The sequence below is a fragment of the Hipposideros armiger genome, unplaced genomic scaffold, assembly GCF_001890085.2.
Source record: "Hipposideros armiger isolate ML-2016 unplaced genomic scaffold, ASM189008v1 scaffold_75, whole genome shotgun sequence".
Classification (NCBI taxonomy): Eukaryota; Metazoa; Chordata; class Mammalia; order Chiroptera; family Hipposideridae; genus Hipposideros; species Hipposideros armiger.
In genome coordinates, this window is record NW_017731425.1 from 1,629,562 (window position 1) to 1,655,571 (window position 26,010).

Consider the following 26,010-nt stretch of genomic DNA (forward strand, 5'->3'; position numbering starts at 1 on the left):
GCACCGCCCCCTCACGTCGGGCCAGTTGGCGCCATCCTGAGGCAGGTGGGAGGGCCCCAGGGTCCGCAGCGCCCATTGGGCGTAGGGGGAGCTCCCGGGAGGGCCTAGAGCCCCGCCCCCAGCCTTGCGGTGGCCAATGGACACGGCGCGTGGGCGGGGCGTCGGCGGCGTCGGCAGTGGCTGGGCGGCTGAGGCGGCTGAGGTGGCTGGCTGAGGTGGCCGCTGAAGCTGAGGCGGCGGGCGCGGCCGGGATGGCGAAGAGCCCTGGAGAGAACGGGCCGCGCGCACCCGCGGCCGCGGGGAGCCTGTCTGGGACCCGGGAGAGCCTGGCCCCGGGTCCCGACGCCGCAGCCGCCGATGAGCTCAGCTCTCTAGGCTCCGACTCAGAGGCCAACGGCTTCGCCGAGCGCCGCATCGACAAGTTCGGCTTCATCGTGGGCTCGCAGGGCGCGGAGGGCGCGTGAGTAGTGCCGAGGCTGGGGGCCGGGGGCCGTGGGCCGCGGGCCGTGGGCCGTGGGCCCGGGCCGAGCTTGGGACCCGCGCGGGGAGAGATCGACGTGGACAGCGCCCTCAGGACGGACTGACATGCTCCCAGCCCAACCAGGGACCACGAATTCCTTCTCTCCCCTACTCCCTCTCATCACCCCTAGACAGACTGACCCGCCCCTCACCCGCGAACCTACTTCCGACCGAGGGACAGACAGGCCAAATCCACCTTCCTTCTGCCCTCTCCATCCATCCAGTAGTGGCCCCCCCAGGAAGGGCCGACCAACAACGCCCTCCTCCCAACTGTGGGACAAACGCTTGTTCCAACATCATTGCTGCCACCCTGGCCTTAGGGCTGATTGACTTTGCCACCTCCCGACAGGCTTACAGATGGCTGCCCCTTCCCCAACAGACAGATGTTCTCTATACCGTCCTCCCCGCCTAAGACCCACAGACGCCCATGTCTTATTAACCCACAACCCCCCACATCAGGGGGACACCTTAGGCAGGCTACAAAGGGACAGAGTACCCTGCGCCCACCCCACCCCAGGACAGACTGACCCTTACCTCAAGACACACAGACCTCTGGATGGACTGATATTGGTCAACTAAAGTACAGACAGCCCCACCCTGGGACAGGCAGTCCCTACCCCTCATAGAAGGGTCAGAGAGTGCTCCCCTCCCCCTTCAGAGGCAGATTTCTCCCTGTTATTGGCAACAGGTGGGCAGACACTCCCCCTTCCCAGTATCCACAAGGTGACAGTGCCTCACCTCCAGGACAGACTGTCTGCCGTGTCGTGTCTGTGTATGCTATGGAAACGGGGACCTCTTCACAAAACACAGACTGGGGAGGAGGGGCAGGCAGGGAGATAGCAGGGTCAAAATCCCCTAACCCCAGAGCACCCAGGTACTCAGCTGTCAGGCAGACAAATGTGAGGCAGTGGAGTGGCACCTTCCCTCCAAGCTGGGTAAAGTGGGCAGCTATACTCTGCCCCACAGAATCCCCTGAGCCCAGTCCTCACAGAGATCACATGTATGGGCTGGTGGTCCCCTTAGGAAAGATGAACTCCAGACCCCACTCCTACCCCAGCTGTCCAGTCACAGGAGACCAGTGTTCTGCACAGACCTGGTAAGCCTCCATCCTGATGTGCCTCCCCCCTTCAACAGAGATATCCCCTGGGGGGAACCACAGTACTCAGCCATGACCCCTCTCCATAGGGCCCTTCCTCCCATTCTCTGACCAGTTGTAACTGCTCAAGGCTCCTCCAGCTTCTTATGACTTAGGGAAGTATAAGAATCCCAGCCCACACAGGCAGCCCCTTCAAGGTCACTTCCGGGATTTTCCCCAGTCTCAAAACCTCATATTCACCAGGCCTCCTCCTCCTTTGGAGAAATGTAGGTACCTTCCTTAAGGAGAGTTCTCTCGTACAGAATCTGTCTCCCCCAACCTCTTCCTGCTTGCTCACTGGCAGCTAAGCCTAGTTCAGTCCAGCACTCAGAGAGCACCTCTTATTCTGATCCCTCATCCTGACTTGACACTTTGTCAACGTTCCCTAGAGATTAGCTTGTGAGAACCTAAAGGGGATTTAAGGTATATTTTTAAATTGAGGAGTAGTCACCAGGGACCAGAGCCCTGGGAGGGATCAGGTCTTGAGAAGTGGGAAAGGAGTTCCCAATTGCATTTGTGAGTTCTTGGAAGGAAGAGCTCAGATTTGTTGGTGAATTCTAGGAGGTAAGAATTCTTACTACATGTTTATCAGGCAGTTAACTAGATCTCGGGGTACAGAGCAGTGTGATATAGTGGAAGAAGTCTAGACTTAGGAAGAACTCACACTTGGTGGCTGTGTGACCTTGGGCAAGATCCTGAATTTCTGAGCCTGTTTATTCATTCTAAAGGGAAATAATAACACCTAGTCCCAAGATTACCATGGGGATTAAATGAGATCAGGTATGCAAAGATGCCTCGCACAGTGCTTAGCATAAGTAGTGGCCCAGAAAATATTAGTTTCCTTTCCTTTCTTTCTAAGGGTCTGAAAATTGAGGAGAAAAATGAGGGCGTACCTCTGGTATTTGTGGATAGAGAGCAGCCCCAGTGGGAGCACCTCCCTTTGGCTGTAGTCCCCAACCAGGCCACAAGACATCTGTCTTCCCCACCCTCCAGCCACAAACCCGGGCTTTGCAGACGCCGTCTGGATCACTGGTGTCCATAGCACTGGGGCTGAGGTGGGATCCCAGGTCCCCTCCTCATTCCCTGCCTCACTTTCTTGACCCTGTTGTTCAACCTCAAATCTCTGGTGTCTGAAAGCTTTGATGTCTCCTGCTTAGTTTATATTATGGTTCCAAAAAAGCCAAAAGTAAGTCCCTGCCTGTGACCGTAAGAGGGGAAGTTATGGGAAGTTTCAGGGTGACCGCCCTGAACCCAGTCTCGTGGTTGAGGTCTAGGAATCCATGTGCTATCCCAGAGAAGTGAAACATTAGCACTGATGGCTGCAGTGGAGATGGCAGGGACTCTGGCTCCAGATTAAAGGTCCATTTCCATTTCAGCCATCCTGGGCCAAAGGTTGTCTCAAGACAGTCACTTTTGGCAATTGCCAGGGGCTGGGGGGATGGGGAAGGAAGCAGGATAGAGGCTGCCCACTCAGGTGACTGTTAGGTGCCTGGCATGAATACACCGTAAAATCAAAGACCGAGCTGGAAGATCTTAAGAGATTGATCAGCTTAGTCCTTACTTACTATACAGATGAGGAAACTGAGGCCCAGAGAGGGGAATAACTTGCTTAAGATCACACAGCATATTAGTAGCAGAACCAGGACTTGAACCCAGGGTTTCTGACTCCCAGGTCAGGACAATTTCCACTGCCTTTACCTTCCATTAATATGGCCTATGGCCCCAGCAGAAAATCAGGTGCTGGACAGGTAGAATAGAAGGTTTCCTAGCAGGAGCCTGCCCACCCTCACCTTCCCTGGCTTAGCTCAGCACTTTTGACTCCCTCAGGAGTGGAGGAGGCTAACAGGGACGGCACAGCAAGGGTAAGAGTGTTGTCATTACCAGTTCATTAGACTGATCAGCTTCAGGGCTGGGACCAGACTTATTCACCTTTTCTCCTCAGGCCTACAGCAAAGTAAATGTTCAATTAATACTTATTTACTGAATGACATTTACTGATAGACATTTCAAATCAGAAAGCCGAAAGTGACCTTAGTGGCCATCATCTTGCAGATAGGTAAACTGAGACCTGAGAGAAATGATTAGCCTTACCTCTTTAGTCTATTAGAAGCAACATCAGGAATTGAACCCAGAACTCCTGATTCCCAGCCCTAAGCCCTTTCTACTTCTTCACCTTGTCTGACTTTTGAGCCTACTCTGAAGGGAACCTTTGGTGGGACTGAGATGGTCACTACCTGCTCTTGAGCACTAGCCAGTAAGTGGGAAAAGACAAGAAAGCAGCCAGCCAGCAAAAGGCCCTGTGGGTGGCATGGGCACAGACAAGAGTGCTGGCAATGTTAGTTCTTTTGGCTTAGCTGAGAACTGCGCTGGTTGTTGAAGCCCAGGAAGGACCAGAGGAGGAGAAAAAAGTGTCCTAAGCAGGGAAAGGTATAAGGAGAGATGTTACCATTCCTATCACTTTGGGGGTAGGAAGAGCAAACCTGTTGGGGGACGGGATGGGGCGTTCTTTCTGCAGCATAAAGGAGGTGGTCAGGAAGGGAAAGAAGTTAGATACCAGTTAGATACCAGGTCTCCTGGCCTGAGGAAGATGGCCTGAGAGAGGCGGGTCCCTGACCTCCCTCTCCTTTTCCCATGCAATTGCCAGGACTGGCCTCCTGAGCCTGCAGCTTCTCACCCAGCTTCAGTCTGCTCAGTGTGGCAGGCCATATGAGGTGAGGAGCTATGCTCTCTGGGATCCTGTGGGTGTGGGTTTCCTGTTAGAGGAGAGAGGGATCTGAGTTGGGCCTAGGGAGAAACATCTGGAATAGTAGTATTGTCTTCTGCTGATTCAGTTTCCCTGTCCTCTGGGCCCTCCACTACTCCTAGCCAACTATGGCAGCTTTATGACTTTGGAAATCATAGAGCTGGCTTAATTGGCATCCTTATAGTTTGGTCTATGCCAGTTTTTACTGGGGTAGGGCCAGGGCCCTCATGACAGGCCAGAGCCTGCCTTCCTGCCTTCCCACCACCTTCTCCAGTTTATAAGCTCAGAGCATCCTCTTTTCTTGAACTATTAGGTCCCAAAACAGCATGGAGCTGGCGACGGAGTGGTCCCGGGGTGGCCCATCTGGAAGGAGGCAGCTGCACATGTGGGGCCCTGGTCTATGACTCTAGACCACAGACCCTCCATTTTCTCTCCTCCTTCTCTTCCTCCAGCTTCTAAGGAAAATCCGGTTTGGTGGCCCTGGGGGTGTTCTAGAGTCTCAGACAAGACTTGACTTGGTGAAGGAGGGGGCCAGCTCACCAGCTGCTGCCCTGGGAAGGTGCCTGTGTGTCCGCCTGTTAAGAAATCCTAAGCTGTGGGAAAGAGATAAGATTGTGGGGCCTGCTTGATGTTTTGTCCTCCCAGCATCTGCATCTGAAATAGGACCTCCAGAGGGCCAGTGAGGTCTGGCTCTCGTCCAGCCACCCAATCTGTTTACACTGAGGTGGAGAAAGAAGGTGCTCTGTACTTGTTCCTCACACAAGCTCTGGAGTCCAGCTGTTTGTATGACCTTGGACACGTTGCTTTGCTTTTCTGAGCCTGTTTCTCACTGTGACATGGTTATGATAATATTGACTTTGCAGGGTTGTTGTGAGATTTAAATGAGCTGATATTTAAAAAGAGCCTGACACATGGCAGGTGCCCAATGAATGTTCTTCCCCCTCTTAAAGACTGGAGTAGCTAGTGGTCCTGTCTTTTCATTTTCTACTTTCCATCTCTGGCTGTGATGATGAGTGTCAGTGAGGCCCATCCCCTGTGGGCAGCAGTGAACTGTAACCAATGGTGAACCCTCACTTTCCTCTGAAAGGTGTGGCTATCCCCATTCTTTCGATGAACACTCTGAAGATTGGAGAAGAAAGTGCCCGAGGTTTGCCGGCTAGTAAATGGCAGAACTGGGACTGGAACCTGTTTCTCAATGCTGAATCCAGTGACTAAGCTTTGCTAAGGTGGAAGCAGGCAGGGTGCCAGGTGCTCACCAGTCCCTGAGGCCCCCACACCCAGAGCAGGAGTTAGCAGGAACCTGGCTACTTCCCCATCCCAGTGTGGAGGGCAAGGCAGGTCTCAGTACAGTGAAAGTTCATGGATAGCCAAGTCCAAGAAGACCTGGTGAAGGAAGATCCTGGGGGAGGCCCTAGAAGCATGTCCAGATCAGGCCCGGTGTAGCCCTCCCACAGCCAGAGTCCATACTGCATTGCTCTTGATTCCAAAATACTACATAATGGCCACCTGACTTTGATATCCAGTCTGTACCTTTTGGAAGAAATGTTTCTGTGTAGGTAAGGGAGGGATTTTGCTCTGTGTACAGGTGAGGAATCCAAGGTGTGAAGAAGCCTCACAGTTAGTTAACAATGGAGTCAGGTTAGGGGGAGGGGGAAGGAGAGGAAGAGGGAGAGGGAAAGGGAGAGGTCCCAGATCAGCTGACTCAGCTCATTGCCACTTCAGCTATATGGCACTGCCCATCCTCTTCGTCATTCCAAGCCAACTGAACCTCTAGGCCAGGATGCATTGCCCACCAGAGCAGAACCCTGCCATTATCCACGCATTGCCAGTACCCTAGCTGACCACTTTCTTTATCCTGCAGGCCTTACACCTGTGGGGAGAGGAGGCCTCCTTTAGCTGCTTTGCCTGCCCCTGGCAAACCTGCTGCTATCCTGGGCTCAGGGACCCTCCCTGGCAGGGAGAAAACTGTCCTGGCCGCTCCACTGACAAACCAACCCTCCTGATGTTTCACCTATCCAGGATTTCAGGGCAGCTGCCAACTTTAACTTTCTTTATTTCATCCTTTGCTTTCCCATCTCCATCCCACCCCACCCTACTCCATTCCATGTCCTGTCCAGTTAGCTCCTCAGAGGCTGTCACAGCTTAGCTCTTTGCTGCTTTTCAGGTAAGGAAGTAGACGGCAAACAGTAGACAGAGATAGCCAAGGCTTACTTTTGCCAGTTTATCCATCTACAGTGAGCTTATTTACCAAACATAAATTGAGCACCTCCTCTGCCAGTCCCTGTGATTGGGACAAGGGATACAGAACTGAACAAAACATCTGTGTCTTTTTGCCCTCAAGGGGTTCATAGGCTGGCTGGAAACTAGAACCACACACAAATTATTACAAAGTTGAGCAATAACGGCTATAATTGATGTGTGTGGTTGCTCTGGGAATATATAGGATGAAGCAACCAGCTTCACTTATAGAACCCCAGAAAAAAGACGTGGCATTTGATCCAGATCTCAGAAGGAGCACGGAAAGACATTCCATTGGATGGGAGGGAACCCATGTACAGAGTCCCCCCAGAAGCCAGCTGTTTGAGAAATGGGGTATGCAGAGGTAAAAAGAAGAGCAGGAGGCAGGATGGTGATGTGAAGCAAGGGGGAAGCTAGGAAAGTAGGTTGGGCAGATTGTGCCTAGCTTTGAATGTCAGACTGAGGCCTTCTGTGTTTCATCAGGTCAGCCTGGTGATGGCATGGAAAATGGCCTGAAGGGGAGCCAGACCGCAGGCAGTGAGACTAGTAGGAAGAGTTTGGGATAGCCCAAAATGGCTCTGGAGAGGCCTAGAAGAGGGTGAAGAGAGCTTTGAGGGTAAAGAGGCCAGCAAATCAGTAGGACCTGGTGCCTGACTGGCTGTGTGGACTGACAGCAAGTTGGGAAGGCTTGGGACTGGCTGAAGTGGCCCTGGACGCTCACAGAACCCATCCTGGGGCCTTCTGACCACAGGGAGAGAAGGCCAGCTGTGGCCTTCCTCTGAAGCAGACAGTGGGCTGCTGCTGACTCGGCTTTGTCACAGCCCTGGGCTCCCCAAGGTGCCTGGCATGGCTGGCATGCCCAGGGCACATCAAGGGGTTCTTTGTCCTCCAGTAGGAGAGCGGGTTAGTTGGCCTGGTTGGAAGGGGGTGGGGTGAGTGGTACTGAGCTTTGTGGCTTCTGCCCAGTAAATGTATTGGATGACAAGGAAGACTGCAAGAAGAGAGCAATAAGGGCATGGAAAACCTACGTTAGGGTGGTGTGCAGCTGGGGAGGGTAGGTTTGGGGCTTCGGGCACAGCATTAGCTGATCTAGGGGAGGCAGATGGTAGCTGAGGGCTCGCCTGAGTCTTCTGTTCCTGAAGCTGGCGCCTCAGCTGCGATGGGTGTAGGCAAGTCCAGTGCTTATGAGAAGGCGAACCCCTCAGCACTTAGGGGCACCAGCAGCTGTTTCTCAGAGATGAGAGATTCTGGCTGGAAATGTGGATTTAGGCTGGTAGTGGGAAAGGGCTCTGAACCAGGCACAGGGGTGCCAGCTCCACCGCTGACTTTTATGGTGTGTAACTTAGGCACATCCCCTCACCTGATCTTGGGGCTAATGCCCCATGTTTTTTATCCAGGACTTACTATGTGTGCAGCTGTGTGCTAGGCTCAGGGGATATGGACCTGGTCCTGCCCTCTCATAACTCAGAGCCTAGGAGGGAAGTCAGACATTCAAAAAGCAGTTAAAGGCATGGCCTGTGTATAAAAGGATTGTGAGGATCAAATGAAATAACTGGATCAGGAGCTTCGTGTAAACAGACTGCTGAACAGGGCTCAGGAGACCTGAATCCTGGGCCTCTCTGTACCCCTAACTTGCTGTGTGACCTTGAAAAAGTTGTTTAACCTTTCTAAGCCGCAGTTTCCCCCAGATGTAAACTAAGGCAATTTTAATGGGATGGTGTTGAAGAGCTCATCTGCATCTAACATTCTGGGACTGAACTTGGAGTCTATGAAAAGTGCTTTGAGAAGTTTTTTTATGACGCACCACACAAGTGCAAGGGGTTGTCACAGCCCAGCCTGTAGAGGCCAATGCCTCTGGCATGCTCATTCCTCTTGTGAGATGATCACTCTTCGTGTTGGACCATTGGCCCTCATGTCTTTGGGAGTATAATCAGATCAAAGGATGCTTTGATTTGTCTAGCTCTTTGGTCTGCAAAGTACTTTCCTTCCCATTGCCTTGCAGCAATCCTTACAGGAACAATGGGAAGTCAGCAGGATAAGTTTTATTTTACCCTCTTTGTAGACAAGGAAACCGAGGCTGAGCAAGTGATGAAACTGGGCCTGGAACCCAGGACTCCTCCTTCCCAATCTTCCATTTTACCAAAGCTAGTGGCTACTGTGTTGGCCTCTCCTCCCCGTCCGCGTCCCAGCCTCAGGACTTCAGCTCAGCCCCAAATGTCTACACCTGTCTTAGTAGGCTTCTTGAGTTGCTTTTGTTGTTGAGTTATTATGATGGATGACACACTTCCTGTCCCAGTTCTCCACACACAGCCCTTCACATGTATCCCAAGGCATGGCAGAGGCAGGTAGGGGGGCCTGGGAACATAATGTGGAGAACACTTGCTCCTCCTTAGTGCCCTCTGGCCCTGGCCTCTTCAGCCAGCCACTTTTGGAGGACGCTGCTGCTTTTCCTTCCCTCCATGTCTTGGTTTTACAAAAAAGAACCTAAATTTGGGCCTGGAAGAGCCTGGGTTCAAGACACCAGCAGATCTAGCTTCAAGTCCTGACTCTGTCACTTTCTATCCATGTGACCTCTCTGAATCTGTAAATGGGCTAGGTGGTGGCATTGGGAGAGGGGGCGTTACGAGGATTAAGGGAGGTCATGTTGGTAAAGTACCCAGCACAGTGTCTGCCTCCAAGTAAGGGCTCCATGGTACATGGTGACTCTTATAATTTGAGTGAATTATACTCTGAGGTTCACTTCAGGCCTTTGGCATAATGGTGAGAGAACAAGGCAGCATGAATGTGAAGATCCAGATGACCTCATAGGCTCTGCTGCCTACCCACCCTGGGGCCATGGGGAGCTTGTGGTCTGGAGCTTTCTGGCCTGCCAGGGCAGGTTGGGAATCCCCGCGCCCCCTCCCCCCACCTCCTGTCAGTTCCTCATTGAGTCATTTGGAACAGAGTCTTCAGGTGACCCTGACTCTGAAGGCCCTGATCATCCTTCTCCCTCATCTGTGAAGATAAAGCAGAAGTGAAAAAAGAGGTGGGTCTCCTGAAAGATTCAATTCAAAGCAAGCAACCACAGGGCTGCCAGGGGCCTCTGCCCCCCTGGGTAGTGGCAGTCACTTGGGGAAGGAGTCAGAGTTTGCTTTATAATTACTCCATCTTCCTGTGTTCTTTGTAGACTTTCGTCCTAGGCTTTCTGTTCTGCCTCTGAGTAACCCCCTCCAGCATAGTCTCATGGTGATGCCATTTCACATAAGAGCCTGCACGGTGGACCAGGCTTTCACTGACACCACCTCATTTAATTCTGTGTGACATGGTTATTATTGTAATCCCCATTTTACAGAGGCAGACACCAAGCCCCAGAAAGGTGAAATGAGCTGCCAAGCATCACACAGCTTATGGCTCGAGTCCACTAAGCTCCAAGCTCTCCAAAGCTTATGCCCACCCAGCCTGGTGGACAGCACTCCGGGCTGGAGTCGAGTGACACAGTGGGAGCAGAGCAGGGCCTGGATTCACTTCCCAAAGCTGTCCTCTGCTCACCCTGAACCTTGGATAGTTAACTGACTTGCTGAAAACCTGAGTTTCTTCATCTGCAGAAGGAGAGTGATAATTAGAGGACCTATCTCATGGGCCTGTTGTCAGGATTAAATGAAATAATGTAAGTTAAGTGCTGAGCACCATGTCTGGTGCATAGCAAAGTGCCTGGTAAGTGTTATAACAGACATTCAGTTACGTTAATTAAATATTAGAATTATAATGTTGTAAAAGGTCATCATAAAACGCATCTATGCTCAGCCCTGTGCTGGGCTTCAAGGAAGATCCAGAGCTGGTATCAGGCCAGAGACAGAGTGCCCTTTATCAAGCACTTTCTGTGCAGTACCCACCTGATCTTAAAGTAGAGGACAGTATTCCCATCTCCCTGAGGAGAAAACTGAAACTCAGAGTACCTGAGGTCACAAAGCTGATGGATCAGTCAACACACATTTATTGAGCTCCAGCTACGCTCCAGGTTCTGTTCTGGGGCCAGGACACACTACAGAGAATGACATAGGCAGAGCCCCTGACCTTGTAGAATGCTGCTTTGGCAGAGCAGACATCAGATGGAGACACTTTACCTGCTCCACAGGACTGGTCACATTCCCCAAACAAGCCAGGCCCTTTTCTATTCACTTGTGCTTGCTCATACTGGGTCTTCCGCCTGCTGTGCCCTTTCTCCTTTCTCACCCTGGCCACTTCCTGTCACTCTTAAGGACCATTTCAAAAGTCAGCTCCCCTTTAAAGCTTTCCCTCAACACCCCTGCCCCCACCCTGGGGTTTCCTGCAGCCCCCTAGCACCTTCTCCGTGTTTCTGTGATAGCACTTCTATGTATGCTAGCTATTTACTCATCCATCTGTCCCCTCTGCCAGACTGACCTCCTCAAGGGCAGAGACTGTATTTTTTCATTTTTGTAGCCTCGGGGCTTGGAACACAGGCTTTAGAGAAATGTGTATGGAATACAATGAGGTGTTGATTGTGTTCTGTGCCTGGAGTAGTTAGGAAAGGCTTTGTAAAGATGAGAGGGAGCTCTGAATGAGGCCTCCAGATGGTGAGTGGGACCGAATGAGTGGGGTTAGGGGTGAAGGAGGGCAGCTTAGAGAGAGGGCCACCTAGAGATAGGGCTGGGGGAAAAAAAGAAGGATGTTTAGAGGGAATAGGAGGGCCTGAGGTTTCTGTTGGACAAGGAGGGTGGCAGGGAGCTGTGAAGAAGCCTGGGCAGAAGAGGGACCTTATGTAAGCAGTGAGTCAAGACTAATTTGGCAAGATTATCAATCAGATCTAGCAGCTTGGTAAGGATGCGTGAAGGGGCCCATACATGAGTCCGGGTGACCATGGGTGCCCCAGTGAGATTGTGATCTGAGGACCCCGTTGCAGGTGGGGGTAATTTCAAGCATTACTCTTCCTGGTAGGGGTGGGGGCTTGGGGAAGGGATGTCTTTTGTTGAGAATAGTCTCCACAGTTCTGCAGTAGTCAGGGAGAATAGTCCTGGGGGTTTCTGCTGTGGTTGGTGCCTTTCCTGAGCTGTGGGGGAGGGGGCATTCCTTGCTTTTTGGAGCCAGCCACGGCTGCCTGCCGAAAGGAACCATTTCTTCCATTTGAATCACAGGGGGTGGAGCTGAGTAGAGTGGAGAGCTGGGCAGAGGCCCAGGGCACCAAGGCCAATGAAGGGTGGAGAGGACCTGTTTACCATTGTTTACTGACCCAGGGCTGGAAGGAGCAAAGCCGGGGAATTCCTTTTGGGAAAGGGAGGCCGGCCCAGAACTAGCTCGCATTGGGAGTCTGGGGAGAGTGAGGCAAGCAGACTGTCTCACCCAGGACAGGGAGCCTGGACACTGCCCTACCTCCAAGCCAGGGGCTGCCAACCGCAGGAGGGAGCACCAGGCTGCTAAAGATCATCTTCCTTTTCCATACTGACTGACGGCGTGGCCTTGGGCAGATCACTTACCCTCTGGGCTACAGGCCTCCCTGGCTGTCTGGGGAGGGGGTGGACTCACTGGGTGATCTCACAGGCCTCCCAGCCCTGACCGTTGGCCATTTGCACACCACCAACCCACCCTTTCTTGCATTCCAGTTTCCTATCATCAGTTATTATGGAGCTGGCATAAAAGCTATTGATACTTTCAGTCATTACCACCCCTTAGGTTAATGAACTCCAGAAGTTGTTACCCAGTGTACAAAGTAGGTCAGCTTTCTGTTTATTCTCACTTCTTTTTCCAGCTCTGGGTGGGAGAGGGGAGCTCCCCCGCTCTGTTGTCCCTGGATCTGTGATTGGTCATGTTCTCTCTGCACATCCACTTCCCGATTGTCTGTGTTGCTCATTCCTGCTCTTCTCAGCACAGAGGGAAGTGGTGCTCTCCTGGGTGGTGAAGAAGAGGGACGGGAATGTGACAGGTACTGAGGCGGTGTTTGACATGGGGCACTTTCTCTTTATTGGTGCTCAAGTGGTAGTTTGCACTTCCAGCCTGTGTAACCTGCAGCAGATTACTCAACCATGCTGAGCTTTAGTTTTCTCTTCTATTAAATAGAGATAATAAAAGCTGCTTCCTTGGGGAATTGTGTGCCTCTGTAGTGCTTGGCAGAGCTAGTACGCGGCCAGTGCTGGAAATGTGTCTGCTCTTACTGCCTCATGTGAGGAGGTGGCATTGCCTCCATTATTATAGGTGGGGAACAGGAGGCTAAGAGAGTGGGGCAGCCTGCCCCTTTCACACAGCCATAAAGTGGTAGAGCTGGGATCAGAAGGTGGGAGTTACTGTCTGTGGGTCATTGAGTAATCTCTCGGGGCCTCAAATGCTTCATGGTTAAAATGGGGATAATCCTGCCCTGCCTCAAGTGTATGTAGACCAGTCAGATAATAAAAAGGGATGTGAAACTGCGAGGTAAGCTGCAAATACCATTTGCTGGGCCACCCAGCGGACTGAATCCTTATATACATTAATTCCTCACTGCAGCCCTATAAAATGTGAGGTGTGTGTTTATGGTCCCACGTAAAAATGAAGAAGTTGAGACTTAAGGAGGGCAAATATTTTGCCCATGATCTTCCAGGTGAAGGATCTAGAATGGAAACCTAGGTTGGTAGGCTTCAGGGTCCCCACTCAGTTCACTGTCCCCCACACCTTACCTGGCCTCCCCAGTGGTTAAGGTGAGGAGGTTCAATCCTATGGTTTGTGACCTTGGGCTTTCTGCTGGGGCTGTTTCTTTTCCTTTGGGCTGGTTTGGAGAATGAAGCTTGGAAGAGGGTCTTAGACTGGTTCTTTGGGACTCAGGTTTACCTTCCACCATCACGTGATGGGCACAGGGACCATACCTGACTGAGTCTGCCAGCCAGAGGGGCTGAGGTATGCCTGAGCAGAAAGCAGACAGCTGGAAGGACAAGAAGAGCAAGAGCCCCAACCTTAGCCGTGGGAAATAGTCTTGTCCCTTTGAGCTCTTGGAAGCCCCCAGCCTCTGGGTTTGGGGAGAAGGCTAGGGAACTGGGAGCCTACAGAGCATGGAGTCAGTGGCATGTCAGTGCTGCCTTGGGCTGTGGCATGACATAGCACAGCTAAGCCTAGCTCAGCCCGAGAGCCCAGCAGAATCTGGGATCAGGGGCTCCCTGGCTGCCCACCTTTGTCTCCTCTGTGCCGCTCTCCCTTAGGAGGGGGCAGCTGGCAAATAGCACCTTTCCCCCGCCTTGCTGTCTCCAACTGAGGTTGTGCTTGCAAGCTGTGCTCATTCAGCATATTGGTCTCACTGAGCATTGCTAGGTATGGGCAGGTCACTCATTGGGTCAGTCAGAATATTGGAAGAGGGGGTTAGACTGTCTCTAGCAGCTTGGGAGCCATGGCATCATCTTTAGAACAGCCTGATTTCCCCACAGCCTTCCCAGGGGAGTCAGAAGCAGCACATGAGTCACTATGGCAGAGGGGAAGCCCTGTCTGCCATTTATTCGCTTTGTGACTTTGCCCAAGTCATACAACCTCTCAAACTGGGTCAAATTTCTCATGGGCCAAATGGAAACAGTTATTAATCTATGAGGGATTCACCTTACTGGGGTATTAGGGGCACAAATAAAATTGCTATAGGCAGCAGTGGCTAATACCCCTCAATACAATGCAGATGAAAGTAATGCTGTCATAGCGAAAACCAGGCAGGCACCTGTTGAACACCTGTGGGGTGCATGGTGGGAGTTACAGAAGTTCAAGATCCCATCCAGTTAGGGAAGGACAGTGCTGACCAATATGAGCAAGGTGCAATGAAATATTCAATTTCAGACTTCATGTCTTGATTCATTAATGAATTAGTGCTAAAATAAATTTTAGGAGATTGAGAGCAGCATTAAAAAGAAGCAGGAGGAGGGCCGGCCGAGTGGCGCGATGGTTAAGAACTGGCTTGGGATGCCAGAGGGCCCCGGTTCGGATCCCACATATGAGGGCCAGTGACACTGCTCTCTACAGCTAAGATGCTGAACAACAGCTCAACCTGGAGCTGGGCTGCCGTGAGTCGCCGGCGACGGCGGAGGCTGCAGCCCCTGTGGCAGTGGCTTGCCATGGGCTACCGTGTGTAGCCAGCAGCCAGCGTGAGCGGCTAGCAGCTGCAGTGAGCGGCCATCCAGAAGCCGGCGACTGATCTGCCTCGCCCGGGAAGAGCGCAATGATGGTGCCAACTTGGGCCAGTGAAGCAACGTCCTCCACAACTAGACTGAAGAACAAAATGACAGCAACTTGTCTGTTCACCTTCCCCCAATTCCCCCGCACTGTTCCCATTCTCCCAATTCCCTAATAAAAATCTTAAAAAAAAAAAAAAAGAAGCAGGAGGAGGCGGAGGAAGAGGAGGAAGAAATAGAATAGAATAATATAAAATTGAACTGAAAATATCCAAGTGCATGAGTACATGTAAGAGTAAATTATTTCATAAAATATATTTTGGTTGCATGTTCGCGTGCACACGCGCGCGTGTGTAAAATCTCAGTATAAAATGTATTTTCTTACTGTGGGCCTCTTAAAAACTTTGAGAAATGGTGTTCTAAGTCAGGATGAAGGTCTTTAGGTTCCAAGATAGTTAATGAGATCTGGGCAGGTGTAGAGGCTGAGGGTGTGGCCTGTAGGGACAGAGCGGTGTTGTATCAGGGTCTGGAGCATGGGCTGTGGAATCAGGCAGACCTGGGTTTGAATCCCAGCTCTGTCACTTACCTCTAGCTACATGGCCTTGAATGAGGCACTTAACCTCACTAAGTCTTGAATTCTACTGTTATAAAATGTAGAGAATTATCTTATATTATGGTAGGGTTATTATGAAATGTACATGAGATAATATATATAAAGCATTTAGCAAGAAATTGGCAAATAGTATATAAATGATGTACAAATGGTAACTACTATTGCTGCTGTTATTATTGAAGTTTTGGTTTTTATTGTTATATTGGGCCCTGAAAGGGTTACTGTGACTTGGAGAAGGGAGAAGAAGGGACAATCCAGGGAGGATGGGTTGGTGACAAGGGATAAATAAGGATGTGTATGCCTGGTATGAGACTGGTCTGGCTGAGAATTATGCAGCCTTACTAGGGGGTGTAAGAAGTTACCAGGAAAATTTTGGCAGTACATGGGGAAGAAAATTTGTTAACTTTTCAAGAAACTTCAATAATAGGGTGGCTTCATCTGGAGATAATGAGGCCCTATCCCTGGAGGCATTCCATCCAGCAGAGGCTGGGCCACTAGAGACTATCCTCATTAGGTTCTTTTGGTTGCAGAGACTCTCTCAGGCCACCTTAAGGAAAGGGGTCTTGTGAAGGGTGAGTGAAGCCCTCAGACCTGAAACATCCCCCATGGGCCATTTGGATCCTGAAACTGGCCTTTTAGTCAGCTTCCTTGGCACTAGAAACTGGCTGGTGCTCTTCTTCCACTATCAGGAAGAAGTCACCTCAGGGCCTCTACCCCGTTATGCTGTTTGTAGGGACACCTGACTTCAGCTTCATCTCACGGCTCCTTTCTGGGCATCCTTTGAAGGTCAGTTCACAACACAGGCCATCCAATCATATAAGGGAAACTGAGACTCAGAGAGGGAAAGGGACTTACCTGTTATAGAAGGGACTCCTATATCAGATAGCAGTCTGATCAGATGCCTTCTGAGGTCCTGACTGACTAGCCTGAAGGAGACATGAACCTTCTGATTTTTAAAAAGTAGATAACCTACAACTCCTCAGGAGCACATCCTGTGCATAATATGAGAAAAGCCTACCCATGGTTAGAGAGCATGTGATGTACTCAGTGCTTGGTACACCCAGACCTCCAGTGTCTTCCTTCTCACCCTCTCCAGGTGGGTTAAACTCTGCTGCTGTTGGAGGGAGAAGCCATTCAAATGACCTTATTTCCTCAAAATTTTACCAGTTTAAGGCTTTAAAAATCAAAACAGACTCTTTCGGTTGACATGTACATTTAAAGTAGTGGTGGATTTTTTGTATGTTTCTGAGAAGATCTTGCCAAATCGATAGTGTAACTTAAAATCAGTAGTGTTTTAGAATCCAGGAAATACAGTCGTTTGTTTTGTACCCAAGTGAAATTCCGGTTTGAGGTTTGATGTTGGAACTTTGAAACTGCCAAAGCTGCTATCTGGCATCAGTTAAAAAAAAAACAAAAAAGAAGCAACAGAAAAACCCACTAACCTTGAATGTGTTTCCCTGTGTATCTGCATTTGGGAGAATGACTATCTCTGAGGCCCTGCATCAGATCTTATCAACAAAGACAGACCTGAGGGTTGAGGTGTCAAATGGGCACATTAATAACAAGGGAATTCTTTATTTAATAACAAGGGAATTCTTTGGAAATTCTAATCTCAGCAAAAGCCTTGTCCTCGGTGAGCCTTAGTTTTCTCATCTGCTCAGTGGGAGGATATGGATCAGCTATCCATAACTGCCAGAACTTCCTGTTGACTCAGTGTGGGAACTCCCTTTCATTTAGTTAACTAGAAGGCTCATCCCCTAACTTGTATAATCAAGTGCTTTGTAGGTGGTAGAAAGCAACATGGCCTGTGATTTGTGGTTCTTCGGTTTCCACTCCCTGGATGTTTGGGGGTTGCCTGGAGATACATGTCCTTTTGTAAATTACCCGATCTAATGGGGTGTTCTCTGCTTTTCTCCTTTCACAGAGGGAAAGGGAGTGTCCTCATGTCGTGGTTAGGTCTCTAACGTGGTGAGAGAGTCAGAAGTTCAAGACCAGGGTCATCAGTGTGTCCAGGGCAGCCAGGTTTGCCCCAGGCTGTCTTCCCTCAGCTGTTCAGCTCTGAGGCTGCTCTCAGGCTTGTGCAGTTCTCCAGATAAATTGCACTGAAGAGGACCTGCCCTTTTGTGTCTCAAAGGCCTCATAGAGGCCTCTACTCTGCCAGGGCCCCTCCCCCTGCTCTTCCAACCAGTAAAAGTCACAGCAATGCATTTCCTTCCGGCAGAGAGAGAATCAGAACTGAGGCCTGAGCCAACCCTAGCTCCACCATGTCCTGTTCCTGAGAGCCTCCTCCCAGCCACCTCATTGCCTTCGACCCTGTGCTCCTTTCTGGGAGGTCAGGCGGGACTGAGTGCAGGCTCTTGGCTAGGATCTGACATGGATTTGAGTCTGGGTTTTTCCACTGATTTGCTGTTTGACTCTGAATAAGATACCCTCTCTGGATATCTTACCTTTTAATACAATCAAGTACTTTTTTAAATGGAAAAAAAAAAAAAACCATAAAAAGCACCAAAAAAGAAATTCAAAAGATCCATAATCCACAAAAAGTTATTTTAAAAATAACCTTTAAAAGAGAGAGTGTGTGTGGCGAGAGGTACACACATACATTTTGTTGTTGTTTTACCAGTATTGCTCTGTATAGGCTAAATAAGCTAAATAGGAAAGCATATATAAATACCCAGCCTACAAATGGGAGTCTCCTCCTTCTCTTTGCCCCTCAGAGTTAGGTGAACTCATGAATTCCTGGGGACTCCCTCCTTAGAGGAAGCCTACTCACTTGAAGTGCCTTCTGGCAAAGCCAGGGATTCTCCCCCAGCCTGCCTCTGCTGCCCTGGTGCCCATCTGCCTGCCTGGGGTGGGCCTCCATGCTGAGCTGTTTTCCCCACCAGCTCTAGTGGGCACTCAGTGCCAATAGAATGTTAACGCTATGAGGGCCAGGACTTTGTTCTAGTCACAGGAATGCTTCCCCACAGCCTTCCCAGAGGCCCTGGCCCTAGAACCATGCTGACACTGCTGTGATAACTGCTCAGTTAGTAGATGTACAAATACAAGTGGTATTTGATGGGGCTTTGATGTGTGTGTGGGATTTTGATAGGTAGATAAAACTTGGAGAGCATTCCCGCAAAGGGACTAGCATGAGCACAGCTTGAAAGGGGGGAAAGGGCCAGGGTGTAATTGGGGAAACTATGAGTAACTAGTTTTGCTGGCGTGAAGAGGTGAGCATGTTATTTCTGTACTTGTTTGACTAGTTTTTTCGTCCAACTCTGCACCTTGCACGTACGCCCTCTGAAGAGGCTTATTTATCAAGACAGACCCAGGACAGGAATGCTTTGCTTTGGCGCACAGATGCAGGCACTCAGGCCTCTGCCCTAGAGAGGCATGGTGACCCTTAGCCCCTTGACACACTGGGGGAGTGGGCACTTGAACTTGGTTGTCTCTCTGGCCTATGCCTTTAGGGAGGGCCAGAATTTCCTCTGATCTGTGTTAGGGTGTTCTTGAGTTAGCAGCCCCCAAGGGAACGGTAGGGATAGAGGGCAGGGGGAAGAAAGGAAGCCTGACTAGACTGGTGACTGAGGCCTAAGCCAGGGCCTTTGCTTCTCTTGGCACCTCTAATGGGCCCTGCTCTCTGCTCCACAGGCTAGAGGAAGTCCCCCTGGAGGTGCTGAGGCAGAGGGAGTCCAAGTGGCTGGACATGCTCAACAACTGGGACAAGTGGATGGCCAAGAAGCACAAAAAGGTGAGGGGTCTGCCCTTGGGCCTTGGGCTGGGAGTTGGTAACTGGGGAGGAAGAGAGAGGAACTACATCGGCTTGGAGGAGCATGGGCTTCTCCAACTGTCAGTTGCCTTAGGACTGACCTACCAGCTCTGAAATGGGAACAGAAGCTGTTTGGCGGGCAGGGCCCAGCTTTCACTTGGTCCTCCCAGATGACTCATGCAAACTTTGTCCTGGAGTCAAACTTCAAAGCTGCTCTTAGCCAAAAGCCCTTTTAGGCAGCTTTCCTCCATCCCTCCTTGGAGAATTCCTTATTGCTGCTTACCACCTATCAGGGAGGACTTTATAATACCAATAATAGCTAACATGTTTTGAACATTTGCCATGTCGTGTGCTGGGCACTTGACTTGGATAATCCTTATAATGCCCCAATGAGGTTGGTAGTAGCAGTATCTTTACAGATGACGTGCAGAATCAAAATTTGAATGTAGGTGTCTAATTTTAGGGCCTACATTCTTCACCACCACAGTAAGGGGACTTCTTCACCCTCTAGATTAGTTTGATGAGTTTCCTCTTGCCTCTTGGCCAAAGCAAACAGAAAGAAAAGTAACCTCACAGTTTAATAGTCATAACAATGAAAACACCCAATGGGCCTTTACTAGTCTGGTTATCGTTAGGCACCCAGTCTATTGCCCCAAAGGAATGTTCTTGCCCACCACTCGTGTGTGTGTGTGTGTGTGTGTGTGTGTGTGTGTTGATGCCCTAGTCCACCTCAGCAGGGTCTAGTTACTCCCTGGCCTAGTGGAGGCCGGCCCAGACCCTCACAGCTGGGATCTCTCTGCACAAGTTCCCAGTGCAGAGAGCAAACCTGCCGGCTGACTGTCATCAGCTGACATGCTGGTGTGGTCCAGGCTGGCACAGCTGGCGGCATGGCCTAGAAGAAAGATCAAGATCAAAGGTCAGGTATGGACTTGGGCCCAGCCCCGCTGCCTTCCTCTCTTTATGCCCGTGGCTAGCTGTGTAACCTTGGGTGAGTCACTTCACCCTTACAGCCTCAGTTTCCCTGGTCAAGTGGGACTGACAATCCTGTTGCAAAGGTCCTACGAGATGGTGACTATAAAGCCTTGTGCCCATGGAAAGAGAGGTGCACCCAGGCCTGGGCTTTTCTTGTTCCATGTGGGTTTTGCTTGTTAGAAAGTCTTCCTGTCTTTCTCTTCTTCTTTTTTTAAGGACAGCTGTTTTTTGAGTGCCTCCTGTCTGACTCTGGGGTCTTCAGCTTCTTACCCTGAGCTGCAGCTCCCTCTCCACTGTCTGTTGTGTTGACCGGTGGCTCTGGCCTTGCCACAGGGTCCTTGCAAATGGGGATTCCAGAGGGGCTCCTTGGGAAGCTCCTCAGCAGAGCAGCCAGCACCACTTCCTCTTCTCCTTTGCTTCCTTGGCACAGTGGTTAGAGACTGAAGGCTACCCCTGCCCAGCAGGGGCCACCACAGGAGCCTTCATCCCACCCTACCCAGAGGCCCTAGCCCTCTGCTCTACTCCTGTCACCTCAGCTGTGGCCGCACTGGCCCCAGGAGCTTTTCCTGCCTGGCTGCGCAGGCTTGGGCTCTCCCTGTGGTGAGGAAGGCATGGCACAGGAAGGACAATACCTATTTCAGGAAGTGTGTCCAGACCCAACACTTCTAGACTCATCCTGAGTCCCCAGGAGGGGGACCGAACCTTGTGGCTGGAACACTGTCTTCCCCCGAGGACTCTGCTCAGGCTGTGGCCCTCCCAAAGTTCAGCAGGCAGGGTGTGGCCTCACTCAACTGTCACAGAGACTTGCTTTCCCAAGGCATTGCTTCAGAGAACAAGAATCCTTTATGCTTTTTGTTTGCCTGAATACTTATTCTTGCTTTATCCTACTGATCCCCACCACTGCCTCCCTGCTAAAGCAGGCAGGTGGGGCTTGCTTTCTTTAGCCCCTCTGTACTGAGGAGGATTCCAGAGGCCAGAGTGGGAAAGGCTAGCTGAACTGGATCTCACTGCCCAGCCCTGGGACTGAGTGAGGGCAGGGCCTCTTTGAGACCCTTAGTGGACCAAAGGTGTTCCTGGACTCCCCTACGGCAGGCCGACTGAGTATGATGGGGCTGTGATGATGTGGAGGCTGGCTCTGCTGAGCTTGGCCCTGGGGAGAGTCTAAAGGGCCTGTGACTGTGGGCCTTACTGCATCCCTTTGTCAAACAAAACCTGCCCAAACCAAGTGGCTTCCTTAAGTAGAGACCCTTGTCCCACAGCAGCAGGAAACTGTTCCCAGAGTCTGGGGCAGTTCCCTTCCGCTCTCTTTCTCTCCCCACTTTGCTGGCAGCCCCAGACCTTAAGTTTGGCTCCTATGACCAGCCACTCTGCTTTCCCCCCACTGCCTTCGGCCTGTCTCCTTCCTGGTTCTTGACTCTCTCTGACCCTTGGAAAGTTTTCTCTTGTTTGCACTGGTCATCAGGAAGGCCAGGCCTTCTGTGTTCTCTCCTTTGAGAGTTTTTAACGGGACTGTTTGAGGGAGTTTCCAGGTGAGGGGAAGTTAGGTGATAGCCCAAAGCACTGGGGCTCCTGTGTCAGGCACCCTCCTGGGATGGAGGGGTAGAGAGGAAGCCATCGTTTGTTGAAGACATTCTGCTAGGCATGGTTCCCCCCCCCCCCATTTTAATAGCATCCTAGGTATTATCATTCTGATCTTACTATTAATGAGAAGTGATTGGCTCAAGGTCAGTGTTGGATTCAAACCCAGATCTAGGTACTCTTCCCACTCCCCTGAGCACCAATCTCTTTCATCCAAGGCCCAGCTGCTTAGTGCAGGGGTTGGGGGGAGTGTCTATCCCCCGACCCCTATGCTATAGGAGTGGTGCCTCTCTACCTTTGTTCTCATCTTTCTTGACCTTTGGCCTTGAAGTCATGGAGGACAATCAGGGCAGCTGCCTCAGAGCCTCATTCAGCCCCCAGCACCGGGGAGTTTGCCTCCCTGCCTACGCTCCATGAGGCCAGTGAAGTGGAAAGTGCATGGGGCTGGATCCCTCCAGCCTGTGTGGAGGTAGTGGGGTCCTCTACAGTGTGGTCACCTCTGATGTTGTGACTTTAATATTTTCTCACTCTTTGCCTCAGTTTTCCCATTTGTAAGAGACGTGGTAGTTTTTCAGACAGGGTTTTGGCAGTGGAAGTCTTTTTCTCATAAAAATAGCTAGCATATGAATTGAACACTAGCTCTGGGTCATGAGCTACTCCCAAAACACTTCCTTCCTCACCTCTCCCAGCCTTTGAGTGGTGGGGAAGACCTGTGCCATTTTAGCACCCAGGCCAGCTGCCTGTGCTTCAGGCTGATGATCGTGGGAGTTCAGGATCAGGGAGAGCAGAAGAGGGGATTCTTGACCAAAACAAAGAGGGAGCCATTCTGATCAGCCCCCGTCTTCTGAGTTGTGCCAAGCGAGATCTCCCTTCTCTAGGCTGGCTCCGTCCTGCTACATGGCTGCTTAAACAAACACCCCTATGAAAGTGCCCCATCCACACTCTTGGTCATCTCATGAGCTACCCTCTCTGTGGCTGTAGCTGTGCCCCGCACTGTGCAGATCCCTTCCTTGTGACATCTCATGAGGCTCCTCCAACCTGTATGGTTCCATTTTGATTCAGAAAGTGGTGTTAGGGATTCAGAATTCTGTGGTAGACCTCAGGAATACCTGTGTTGTCACTGGACCAAGGGATGTGGGGACTCTGCCATCACCTGGTGGCAGCATATTTAATTGCAGTCACACACGCTCCAATCATAGGATCTGCATTGTAGCAACAGTAGGGAAGTCCTCTTTTCTCAAAACCCCTTTCTGCTCTTGCTAATGTGCTCACTGATAGCCTACCCAGCATTAGCAGAGGGGCTGGGCTGGCATGCATCCTCTGGGGGAGTCGCCCAGGGGGATGCATGGCACAGCCTCCCTTTTGACTTGCAGATCCGTCTGCGGTGCCAGAAGGGCATCCCACCTTCTCTGCGTGGCCGTGCTTGGCAGTACCTGTCAGGAGGCAAGGTGAAGCTACAGCAGAACCCTGGAAAGTTTGAGGTGAGTTGCCCTTCCTTCACCCTGTCCTTCCTTCCACATCTCTTGGCATCCTCCCCATGGCAATGATCCTCTATATGCTCAGCTGGACCTCAGCAGTATGAGCAATGGATGGAGCCACCCATCAGGTGAAGTACCCCACTGCCCATTCCAGCTCTTTGTCTTGACAACCACTCAAGGCTGCTTTCTTAGGCTCAGTGGGCCACCTCCCAGCTCTTGTTCACTATGAGGGGACACTCAGGCCACTTCCCAGACTGCCTTGAGCCCTGTGCTCAGGGCCTTTGGAGGCCTGCCCAGTAGAGCCACAGAGCCCTCCATACTTCCTGGCTTCCCATCCTCTAATCTTTCTCCTGCCTCATCCAAGTCTGGCCAGATGTGGTTCACATGCGTTGCTTGTGGGTTGTCAGCCCTAGGAGTGGCAGAGACAAACTAACATCCTTAGGTGTCAGAAGCCAGTTAGTGGCCAGAGAGGGTGCCCTCTGCACCCATGCCTTTCCCTCCTCAACTCTACCTGCTGTCCCCTGCCCCATGGCTGCCAGGATAAAAATACTCCTCCATTCATGGGGCTTCTTGGTGCCCACCTGGGCTGGGCAGCTCCTCTAGCCTGCTCCATTAGGGAACTGTAGGAGGCAGCTGGCTCCCCTGGGGTTGCCCTTGCTTACCTGCTAGGCCTGGCCCCAGAAATTAGGGTTTCTCCCAGGCCCTTGGGACTGGTGACAGGAAGACAGTGAGAGAGCTGCGAGCCACCAGCTCTTTGTTGATGTATTTCATCTTCAGTGAACACTTCTGTCCCATCAAACCCGTCCCCAGAGAAGGGTGGGCGAGGCAGGGCAGCCTAAAGTTTCTGCTGTTGACCTGGAGAGGGTGAGAGCTGTTTGCTGGTAGCACTTGGAGTTGGAGGTCATGGAGGCTGGTGGAGTATCTGGCTGGGAGCAGCTCTGAATTAAGGCGATTGCACTGGACACCAATACCAGGCCCCACTCAAGCGGCCTCTCAATTCGAGTCTTCCTCCCACTGGCTACATCTCTTCTATTTCGGGGGGCCGCATTTTGGGGGAAGGGGCAGGCTCAGGGGTGAGAACCCCACCCAAGTCCATAGCTTACCTCCGGCTGCCAGAGCACAGCATGAGAGCTGAGAGCATGGGCAGCCTGGCCAGCCTTCTATTAGCAGGTGTGAGTGCATCCTGTATAAGCAGCAGAGCATGGAGCTGTATGTGCATTATGTGTGTGTTGAGGAGTGGTGCATCTGGATAGGAATGGGCCACCCCTATGAGATCTTGAAGGTTGCTTGTGGAAGAGGGTAGATTTGCCAAGAAAGGCCTTCAAGATGCCATGAAGCCGAGTGGTAGGTCCCTGAGGCAGTCCTGGGGGCTGGAACAGTGGTTTGTCAGCACAGCTGGAAGGACTTTGCCTGTGAGTGACGTAGTAGAGGAAACAGACAGAGATAAGCTCTTTCTGGCTGCTGTGGGCACATAAGCCCAAAGCAGAGGTACAGTGAAGGGGCTGCTGGTGGGATCACGTACTGGTTCCTGTCCGTGCAGACCCAGGTGGGCAACCCCAACCTCAGCTGTCAGGGCAGGCTCTGCTGTCCCTGGTGGCTCTGTTTTCTCCGACACTTGCCATTTCTTCCTCTTTCCTTGGGCAGGGCAGGGCAGGACCTTCCATCCTTTTCTTCTCTGGCTTCACCTCATGCTGTGCCTTCAGGCTCTCACAGAGGCTTGGGGAGCAGCAGCATCTGCAGCGGCCTAGACCTGCCTTTCACTTCCAATGTCCCTTCTCCCCACAGGCTTTCCAGCTACATCATTTCTGTTTTCACCTACTCATGCATTGTTGAGTATCTTGGGCTGCTGAGGTACTAGGCAAGCACATCCTAGGAACTGACTTTTTGGGTCCTGAGGTCCCACCTCATAAGAACCCTGAGGAGAATTTGTGGGACCCTCCTCCCTTTTCCGACAAAAGCAAACCTGCATTGTACTCAGATAGTACCCAGGCCTGGGCCTGACTTGGCGGTGCATAGAACACACACAGGCCCCAATCTTGAGGGCACGTGGGGCTGTAGAGGTTGAGCACCCGCTTCTTCAGCTGTGTGCCTGCTCAAGGGCCCTGTCTGGAAGCTCCCACCCCCCACAACCCCCCTTCTTCCCCGACCTCTTTCCAGCCTTGACCACTCCATCAGCTATTTCTCTTAGTACTTATCCTCACATGTCAAGTTACCTGGTACTCATGTTCTTTAGTTTAGTGCTGGAACACCCCCGCTGAGATAAAGGGGCTTGTATGAAGCCACCTGCTGGTCAGGGCCTGGGCCTGGGCCTATGCCCACTTGGTGTGTTTGCCGAGGACCCAGCCTTCCTCCTGGGGCCTCCCCTGATACTACCCTCGTCCTGCAGGCAACGTGTACTTAGTCTGCTTCCCTGCTCTGGGTTTCCTTTGATTGATTTTTTTTCTTTCTTCTTTTAAAGTTGAGGTATGAATTTACACAGAGTAAAATGCACAGATCTTAAGTGTGCAGTTCAGTGAGTTTTGAAAATAATATACATCCATGTAACCAACATGCAGATCGAGATATTAAACATTTCGGATGACCAAGAAATGATTTTTCTTTGTGTAGTACAGTTGACCCTTGAACAACCCAGAGCTTAGGGGTGTCGACCCCCCGATGCAGTTAAAAATCTGCATATAACTTAAGTCAGTCTTCTGCCTACACGGATTCCTAACCTTGGATCAAAAATACAGTTGACCCTTAAACAACATAGACTTGAACTGTGTGTGCCCACTTATATGAGGATTTAAAAAAATCTATGAATAGGGCCGGCCGAATGGCTCATTGGTTAAGAGTTGGCTTGGGAGCACGAGCTCTTAGCAGCAGGGCCGCCGGT

General features: G+C 51.2%; 1 protein-coding gene across 3 annotated transcripts in view; it reads left to right on the plus strand.

Moving 5' to 3' along the window:
* Nucleotides 1-197: 197 nt before the first annotated feature.
* The window catches only part of TBC1D10A (TBC1 domain family member 10A), a 31,561-nt gene continuing 5,748 nt past the window's right edge, over nt 198-26,010 (plus strand). Inside the window, exons 1-3 of one of the 3 annotated variants that reach the window (XM_019643187.1) lie at nt 198-460; nt 18,990-19,089; nt 23,031-23,138. In XM_019643187.1, coding sequence (XP_019498732.1) covers nt 252-460; nt 18,990-19,089; nt 23,031-23,138 — 417 coding nt within the window. In that variant the 5' untranslated portion in view covers nt 198-251. Of the gene's footprint in view, nt 461-567; nt 2,219-17,936; nt 18,730-18,989; nt 19,090-23,030; nt 23,139-26,010 lie in introns of those variants that run through there. The other 2 variants (XM_019643188.1, XM_019643189.1) reach the window with 2 other exon arrangements.